Consider the following 9890-nt stretch of genomic DNA (forward strand, 5'->3'; position numbering starts at 1 on the left):
CACTGTCATCTATTGTTGAAACTGCTTTTGATTAATGACTACCTATAAACAGACGCTCCCCGCACCGTAACGCGTGGGTTAAAAAACTTGTTAGTATCATTAATTAAACATTAATTAGTATATTAATATTACTTTTAATTAATAAATATAACATTAATTGACTAATTAAAAGTAATATTAATATACTAATTAAGGTTAATTTATAATATTAAATATTAGCCTTTTTAATAATACTAATTAATTATAAATAAAGTAAAATAAATGAAAGTAAAAATAGTCTTTTTAATAATACTAATTAATTTTTAATAATTAATTATATATTTTATAAATAATACTAATTATTAGTCTTTTAAAAAAATAAAATAAAAGTAAAAACATATAATACAATAAATATAAAAAGGAAAATTAAAAATTAGGAGTTGTCAAATCTGGCATGTACTGGTCACACTTGCCATTTGAAACGACGGATGCCCAGAAGACGTTTGTCATTTCAAATGGGGGATCACACCAAAAATGTTCCACATGCGCCATTTCAAATGGCAAAACACTAGCTACTTATCCAACTCACTCGACAAAAACTGATAGCCCCTATCACTCTCTCTCTCCCCTAGAAACCATTTTTACTGCATCAAATTTTCTATTTTGAAAAACAAATCGTTGAATATTCAATTTACTTCTTCTGGTTTGTTATCATTTACTTCAATTCGCTCATCTATTATCTACTATGATAATATTAGTGTCGTGCAACATCAAAACACAGAACATATTATGTTGACATTCATTTTGTTCAAGAAAAGTGGCGCTTGCAATTGTTGCGTATTCATGTTTCATCAAACTCTCAATACGTTTACATCTTCAGCAAGGGGTTACAATCATCCATGTTTAGCGATTTTCGCACAAGTTAAAATCTTCGTCTACCCCCCGTTCAAGACACACAAAGATTTATTATCGTACATTAGGATTAACTCTATATGTATAAACATATAGCATTCAATATTTTGTTAATACCAATCGTTATCCTGTTAGCTATAGACTTGGTTACACAAAGAAAGAAAGATGGTGACTTTTAGAGAGAGAAAGAGAAGGTAACTTTATTCCAACAGTACATGACAATGTGACATGGTATCAATAATCTTGAATAACTAATATTAAGATGATAATGAAGAAAAATTGTGAGACACACAGTAAACCAAGTGGATGAGAGCCACCCAATTGCCACTCACCTTTCCCTTCAATCGGATTAGTTTCCATTTCTCACCTCATATTACTCATCTCCTTCATCCATATTTCTTGATTTTTTATTTTTTTATTTTTCTAGATTTTTTGGGTACACACTCTTGTCTAATTTCTATCACTCTATCCATATGTCTTTGTCTTTTATTTCCAATAATAATTTCATATTTGTTGCCTATGTTTATTTGTTATCTAACTCACTCCAACCAAGCACACCCAAGTCCCCAAAAGGTTAGTGTATGGTCATCAAAAGATTTATAATTTCTATCTTAATTCAATTATTTCTTCATTGGGTATGCTTAAATTCTATTATTTCTAGTATATAAAGCTTGATCAAGATTTTGTTACTAGGGTAGTTGAGAGAAATGGCCGAGGTCACGAATGTCACCGAGTATCAGGCTATTGCCAAGGAGAAGTTGCCAAAGATGGTCTACGATTACTATGCGTCCGGTGCTGAGGATCAGTGGACTCTTGAAGAGAACCGAAATGCTTTTTCAAGAATATTGTAAGCTCGGTTTTGTATTAATTATTTACATGCGCGCGCACATGCACACTGACAATGGTTGTTTTTATTGGTGAAACAGGTTTAGGCCGCGGATTCTTATTGATGTGAGCAAGATAGACATGACTACCACAATTCTGGGATTCAAGATATCGATGCCGATTATGATTGCTCCAACAGCCATGCAGAAGATGGCTCACCCTGATGGTAATTAAACATGTGTTTAGTGTTGTTAAAGTTTTTGAAACAAAGATGCATGTTAATTAGAACATGGAGGTTTATGTTGTTTTAGTTTTCCTACTAATATTGTTTCTTTGTTTTGAATGAAGGTGAATATGCAACCGCAAGAGCTGCATCTGCAGCTGGAACTATTATGGTTCGTATTTTATAGTTTTATATGGCAGTGGCAAGAAGTAGTCCTAGTTTTTGCTTATATTTATTAATTAAATCAAAGTAAACTATGACCATTGACAATTTTAACTGGTAACATAGGAAACTTTCACTTTCCTAATCATTTTTTCCCCACTTGAAATATTTTACGCCTGTGGAAAATACGTTTGCCTATTTCACTCACACATATTCATGTTTCAAGTGTAAATTTATAATTATTACGACTGCTTTTGAGTTTTGACAACCGAAGAGGAAAATTCATAGTGTTATTGGTTAAATTGTCACAAATAATTATTATCTACAAATGAATTATAATTATAGTTTGAAGTATTAAAAATCTAATTTGAGTATATTTTATTGTTATTACTATTTCAATCTTAATGTAATTAAACTTTTTTTATTGAATCTATATTTGTAAATTTCGAAAATTTTATATTCATCATCACATAAAGTAGTTTCTTTTTAAACAGGGTTAATTAGTTTAAAGAGCACAAATGTTATACAAGTTTACATCTGAAAATAATCTGATTTTAGATAAGATTTAATAATATGCTAAAACCAGAAAATTGATGTATCCAAGTGACTGGGCATAACCCGTACTACAACTTGGTTTGGGCCTGCTTTTGATCAAATAATAAGACTAACATGAAATTATTGGGCCGCCCGGGACCATTTGGGCTAAGCTTTATATCAGGGAAGTATATGTGCACGTGCTAATGCCTAATTCTTTAATTGTCCACTTTCTAGACCTTGTCTTCATGGGCAACATCAAGTGTTGAGGAGGTTGCTTCAACTGGACCAGGAATCCGTTTCTTCCAGCTTTATGTGAGTAAAACTACTATTTCTAGGACAAAAATCAAATAACCCAAAAAATCAAATCGAAATTACTAATAGATTAATAATAAATTCATGGTTCGGTTATATGATCTTTTCTATAATCGACTTTTATGTTCGGTTTTTGGAAAAATGACATTAAAACCAACTTTTCTATTTTAAACTTTTTTATAAACAATATATGTAGAAAAGGTTTTGTATAATTTTTATAAATGACATAGTGATTGAACTATTGACACCTTGTCTTCATGTCTCGATATAATATTCGATTTATTAACCGAACCACTTAACTGAAACCGATTGGTTAGTTAAGTCTATACATATTTGGTTTTATGCCATAACGAAACCAACCTATATGCTCAACCTAAATTTTCAACCTTTGTCGTTCTTAATATACAAATTAACGTGTTGTTAATCCTGATATCAGGTATACAAGGACAGGAATGTGGTTGCTCAACTTGTGCGAAGAGCCGAAAGAGCTGGTTTCAAGGCTATTGCTCTTACTGTTGATACACCTAGGCTCGGGCGCCGTGAAGCTGACATCAAAAACAGGTTCACATTACCACCATTCTTGACATTGAAGAACTTTGAGGGTTTGGACCTTGGCAAGATGGATGAAGTAAGTCCAATTAAACTAACTACATATTATGAGACTCTTACATGTTTATGTTTGTTTTCTAATTTCTAACTTTGCAATGCAGGCTAATGATTCTGGGTTAGCTTCTTATGTTGCTGGTCAGATCGACCGCACCCTGAGCTGGAAGGTATATTTCTATGAAAATTAATTCTCCATCACGCTAGGGTGTAAACGAGCCAAGTTAGCCTAAGATTGCCTAGGCTTGAGCTCATTTGTTTGGTTTACAATATCTCAAGCTTGGCTAGTGAGCAATTTTTAAAGCTCGGCTTGATTATTTATTTATTAGTTTATATATATTCTTTAGTAAAAATTATATATAGAATAATTATTATGTAAATACATATTTATTAGATTAAATAAAAATTATATAAAAAATAGACTTGTTTACCCTCGTGAGTCTACTTGAGCTCGATAAGTGAAGCTCGAGCTTGAAGTACTACTCGTTTAGTAAAAGAGCTTAGCTAGAACTTGTTTAAGCCCCAGGTTGACTCAAGCTTCTTGCGAGACAGCCTCGAGTAGCTCACTAGGAGCTTGGTTCGTTTGTACCCCACGTGCCTCTGGTTATTAACGTTTGTAGCTCGTGTGTTCTTGCAGGATGTGAAGTGGCTACAAACCATTACCTCAATGCCAATCCTCGTTAAGGGTGTGATCACTGCTGAGGACAGTAAGAACAATCATAAACCCTTGTGATTATGCTTTACATTTGTTTTTTGAATTCCTTAAGCTAATGCTTAGAATGCTGATCAATGTACAGCAAGGCTAGCTATTCAAGCTGGAGCAGCGGGCATTATTGTCTCGAACCATGGAGCCCGCCAGCTGGATTACGTTCCGGCTACGATCAGTGCTTTGGAAGAGGTCGTGAAAGCCACACAAGGCCGTATACCGGTGTTCCTGGACGGTGGTGTCCGCCGTGGAACTGATGTTTTCAAGGCACTTGCTCTTGGAGCTTCTGGCATATTTGTAAGTAACTAAACATCTCAAGTATTGTTTTTGCCCCTCAAGTAGACTTTTCTTAAGATAATGCATATAAAACACCATAGTGTTTGCAAAAGTAAGCATCTTTAGTCAAATGATATGTCAAAGTGAATATTATCTAAAAATTTCTAAAACATCTTACAATCTTTAATCTCTAACGATGCTGTGCAATTTTCAGATCGGGCGACCCGTGGTGTTTTCACTGGCGGCTGAAGGAGAAGCTGGAGTGAGAAAAGTACTCCAGATGTTACGTGATGAATTCGAGCTAACCATGGCACTAAGTGGTTGCACCTCACTCAGAGAGATTACTCGTGACCACATTGTGACCGAGTGGGACAAACCTCGAGCTCTCCCTGGACCACGCTTATAAGCAAAAACATGATACCGTTGCAAATAACTCGTCTTTTAATGGCAAAATATAAGGTATAGTCCTTGCGTTACGGTTGCAAAACTCATATTGTTTCCTTGTATAATGCCCGCTTCGGAACTGAATGCTAAGTTGTATGGATGTATAATTCTTAAATATTGTCCATTGCTTTATTTACATATCTATGGTTAATTAGATACTTTTTATAGGTATCTAAAAGGCGTTATAAGTGAAGTTACACTAACTTAATTAAAGTGCAAAAAAATGTGGGGAAGCCATTTAGGGTGTGTACATATGGCAATTGAGAACCTATCTTAGCCCGTGTATACAGGGAGAGAACCTTTCCCCAGCCCTACTAAACGTTAGATGAACTTTATCCAGTCACGCTTAATGTAAACGTGACTTGCATTTTATAATAAGAACTTGGAAAGTTTGCCAAGAAGGATTTTGGTAATCTAAATTAGTGTTGCAACACATGATCGAGTAGAGCATACAATGATCATAAGAAGTTTATAGGTTTTTAGACTTGGTTGTCAATCGGTTAGATTTAGAAGCTAGTTAGATGATAGAGCATACCAAATATATAGTGTGAAGAAACACTAACCGGACCCCGGGCAGATTACGGGTAACCTGGGGGTTAGATAGCTGTTTCCCACGAGGGGTTAGACCCGGTAAAGATGGTTCTTCTGATAACCTGCAAAACAGACACCGTGAGCTTGTCACTGAGAAGGGGGGGGGGGGTTCCTCCTTGTGACCACCCTCCGGCGTGAGAATCAGACTAGATTGCTCTTTAAATATAAATGTATATTAAGAGATTGCTAGAGCAGATATCAGGTATAATATGATAAGATATGATGAGATGAGATGGTCATACCATTTGTGGTATTTATAGCCGAAGGTAGGTTTCCAAGGAGGTGTGGCCTACTGAATAGTATTCCTGTTCAACCAACAGTGGCCTACGCACGTGCCCTGCTAGTAGTTGGTGGGTAGGCAGCGGCTGATAGTGACCAGGCCTACTGTGTACTGTTCCTTTTCCACCAACTGCCGGCTATGCACGTGGTATGACAGGAGTTGGTGAGTAGGCAGCGGCTAATAGTGACATGCAGTACAGGAGCATGCTGCTCGCCATACTGTGTCAATAAGCTGTCGTATCTTTAGTAAGATCTTTTGCCCATACCTCGTCAGGTACAGTACAGAAGATCTTCCCGTATCGTACGGACTGGCTTATTTGGGCGGGAGTATTCCCCCTCCCGCCCTTGTGCGGGATTGTTCCCGGCTTTGCTCATTCCTTCAGGTGACACTGAGTGATTGAGAGCTAAGTGCCTTGTGCGTGTAGCCTTGCTGCGCGGGTGGCCTTCCCTGATGGCTTGTATCCGAAGCTGCGGGAACAGGCGGAGTCCTTCACCATTGGGAGGCATTTCCTGCGGGAACAGCTTGCATACTGCGCGTAAGGACGTCACGTCTCTGAGCATGGTTGGTCCTGCGGATCCAGTTGGTTTCTGCGCAGACGTCCCTTTTCAAGGTGAGTCTTGCGGGTCCAACTGGGCTCTGCTGGGACCTACCTCTTCAAGTCCCCCCAGTCCAATGTTCTTCTCATGAGTGTTTAATAAAGTGAGGTGAACTTTTGGACTTAAGCAAAGGGTTTTGAAAAGGGTTTTTTTAAGGTTTTCCATGGGGATTCTTCCCGCGGAAGTCCTTTTCACTTGCAGAAATTCCCGAGTTTCCTGCTTGATCTTTGGGTATGATGCGGGTAGGCTGTAACCTCCTCGCAAGTCAGGAGCGTTGAGTCCCACTTGTGTGGATTCTCCCTGAGGTTTTGGTAGTTTTGAACATAGTGATCAATTATGTTAAAACCACCAATTCCATCCTGGAGCCTCAAACAATGTAGTTCTCGACGTTCCCGCTATGCGGGGATGTTATTTCCGTTTCCGCAAGCATTGCCCAGAAGATCCTTCTTGGTTTCAATTCCCTGCGAAGCGCTAGGTATGTGAAGGGTTTTGCCTTAACACTGTACCCGCGCTCGTCTTACGGTTACTTTACTTCCAAGGTACTCCTGGCGTCAATTCCCTGCGGGTGCTAGGTATGTGAAGGGTTTTGCCTTAACACTGTACCCGCACCCGTCTTATAGTTACTTTGTTGCCGGGGTATTCTTGGCTTCAATTCCCTGCGGGTGCTAGGTATGTGAAGGGTTTTGCCTTAACACTGTACCCGCATCCGTCTTACGGTTACTTGGTTGCCAAGTTATTCTTGGCTTCAATTCCCTGCGGGTGCTAGGTATGTGAAGGGTTTTGCCTTGACACTGTACCCGCATCCGTCTTACGGTTACTTGGTTGCCAAGTTATTCTTGGCTTCAATTCCCTGCGGGTGCTAGGTATGTGAAGGGTTTTGCCTTTACACTGTACCCGCACCCGTCTTATGGTTACTTGGTTGCCAAGTTATTCTTGGCTTCAATTCCCTGCGGGTGCTAGGTATGTGAAGGGTTTTGCCTTAACACTGTACCCGCACCCGTCTTACGGCTACTTGGTTGCCAAGGTAAGGGGTATTTTCCCGCTTACTTTGAATCTTTTTGAATTTTGAAATTCGAAGAGTTGGTGAAAGGATAAGAACAGTCCAAACCTCTGAAACGTCGTGCGACGGTTTCTTCTGACTGTGTCAGGACGTGCAGGAAGTTATGGTGACGTGACAGTACATGGTCATTCCAGACGCTTTTTCAGGCGCGTGGGCGCGATTTTTCGGGCGCGTGGCCGCGAAATTAATGGTATGCGTCCTGTCAAAAGCTGTTGCCAGCTTGCTCTTTGCCACGTGTCATAGTTTCATTGCACCTTCGATTTCTCTCTCTTCCGCATTAAATGCATCGCATTAATTGCGATTAGTATATAAAGGGGGAGAGGGTTCTTTGTAATCCACACTTTCACTCTTCTCTTCATCTTAAGAACAATTTCCGGCGAATACTCATCTTTCAGTCGAGTATTCTCTTGAAATCGTTTTCTTCTTTCTTTTTGCAAGATGTCGTCTCGTGATCTCGAATCTACAGCCGATGACAAGAGTACTGCTGGCGAGTGCCAGTGTGCTCTGCCTGGCGATCTGTATCAGTACATCATCAGGAAGTTCATGCTCGAGTCTCTCGAGCCTGAGTTTCCTGAACCCCACCAGACGGTGTATGATGCCCCCAGAGGCAAGATCGGGGTTTTGCTGCATTCTTTGTTTATGGGAATCTTAGGTTCCCATTGACAAAGTTTGTTTACCGTGTCCTTGAGAGGCACGGTGTGCACCTGACCGAGGTGCACCCGATGGCGATTTCCAAGATTCGGCACTTCGAGTGGGTGTGCCGGATTCTGGGCATTGAGCCCTATGTTGACCGCCTGATGACCTTCTACACTTGGAGGTGCATCCAGGGGTGGTACACGTTGATAACCCGGATTAAGGGTTTGAAGATTTGCGCAACCGAGCGCAGTCTTCGCTCGTGGAAGCGAGAGTTCTTCTTCATCTCCGCTCGCGCCATCCCCCTTGCCATGAAATTTAAGAACGGGCAAGCACTTCCCAGCCTTCACGCCTCCAACTACGAGGAGGCGGAATGGTTTTCGAAGATATCCCGAGTCCAATCTCCGGTTTACCGGTTTGCGGAGTCCGGGATGGTGATGCTGGGGATGAGCCGGGTGTGGAAGGATGCGGATGCGCATAAGATCCCAATCGTCCTCGAATACGGTTCGAACTCTGTTCCTTACGGTATGCTTTGTTTCTTTTTGTTGCTTTAGAATCTCTTCTAACTTTTTTCCTGTTTATTTCAGAGGGGAACGACTTGCAGTCGCTCCTAAACCCGAGGGAGGCTGACGGTCCCGCTCGGATGGGTACTCGCGCTCTAGACGAGAACGAGTTGCCCATCCTAGAACAAACGGCGGATCGGTTCGTGGAGGTCTATCCGCTAGGCCACGAGATCCTTAGCGCCAGGCGGCCAGGTAAGGCGCTATTCGACCCTCGACCCCTCAATGTTGAAACCCCTGCTGGAATTCCTTTAATCGTATGTTCTGATGAGGAATCCGCAGATGGTCCTCCGTTGGTGCGGAAGAAGAAGGCTGCCGGCGGGAAGGGGAAGGAGAAGGTGGCCTCCACTGCCGATCCGGCGCCTCGGTCTGATTCGGAGACCGAGAGCGAAGAGGTGGCGGGGAATCCCGGTGGTGATAAGACCACCGCTCCGGAGGCTGCGACTGTCACATCCGGAGAGCCCAAGAAGACGACGGTGAGCGGCGCAAAGAGGCCGGCTCCATCGGGTTCGTCCCCGCCTCTCCGTACCTTTAGGCTCAAGAAAACCCGTAAGTACAAACTTCCTTTATCTTTTAACTTGATAGTTTTCCATCATTAATACTTATCTTCTTTACGCAGGCGTGGATGTTGACGCATTCCAGGGTGGAGCGCAGAGGAGTACCTCTCCGCCAATGACGGTAGGCTTGGTCAGCCTACCTGAGGCGACGACCCAGGCGCCTGCGCCTGCTTCCGCTGGTTCAGTTGCTCACTCCTTTGAGCCGACTGTTCCAGCTGTGATGACGTCACCGCCGGCTGTGAGTGCTGTTTTTACCTCATCTTTCACCGAGCCGGCGGTTACTTTTGCCGCGGATTCCGCGGCGGCGACCGCGGCGGCTTCTACCATGCCTCCGTCATCGCCAACGACGGCCGAACCTTCAGGTATGCATGGAGCTTATCGCCAACTTCTGCCTCCTTCCCTTCTGCCTGACCTCTTGGATGGATTTCCGTTGGGTTCAGGTGATGGGTTTGGCGGCTATCGGCCTGTTATTGACCCTACAGGTGCGTAGGGTTCTTTTGGCCCATTTTATATATATTTTTTTTATCATCTTTTCCTAACTGCTTTATGTTTTTTGCAGTGTCGGATTCCAATGAAGTGTATGTTCCACGATGGAACATTCGCCGAGGAACAACCCTTCGCACCCCTGTAGAGT

At 41.6% G+C, this 9890-nt stretch overlaps 1 protein-coding gene across 1 annotated transcript; it reads left to right on the plus strand.

Annotated features, from left to right (window-relative positions):
* Positions 1 to 1366: 1366 nt before the first annotated feature.
* Positions 1367 to 5047, plus strand: LOC143542669 (glycolate oxidase 1). The gene is made up of 10 exons (XM_077035210.1): positions 1367 to 1464; positions 1585 to 1738; positions 1818 to 1942; positions 2065 to 2111; positions 2873 to 2950; positions 3387 to 3578; positions 3661 to 3723; positions 4191 to 4260; positions 4351 to 4556; positions 4750 to 5047. Exons 2-10 carry the CDS (start codon positions 1599 to 1601, stop codon positions 4939 to 4941), a joined length of 1113 nt encoding a protein of 370 aa, XP_076891325.1. The 5' UTR covers positions 1367 to 1464; positions 1585 to 1598; the 3' UTR covers positions 4942 to 5047.
* Positions 5048 to 9890: the final 4843 nt, after the last annotated feature.

The sequence above is a fragment of the Bidens hawaiensis genome, unplaced genomic scaffold (assembly GCF_021521415.1).
Source record: "Bidens hawaiensis isolate Kalapana, Puna unplaced genomic scaffold, B.hawaiensis_p1.1 tig00012953_1, whole genome shotgun sequence".
Lineage (NCBI taxonomy): Eukaryota > Viridiplantae > Streptophyta > Magnoliopsida > Asterales > Asteraceae > Bidens > Bidens hawaiensis.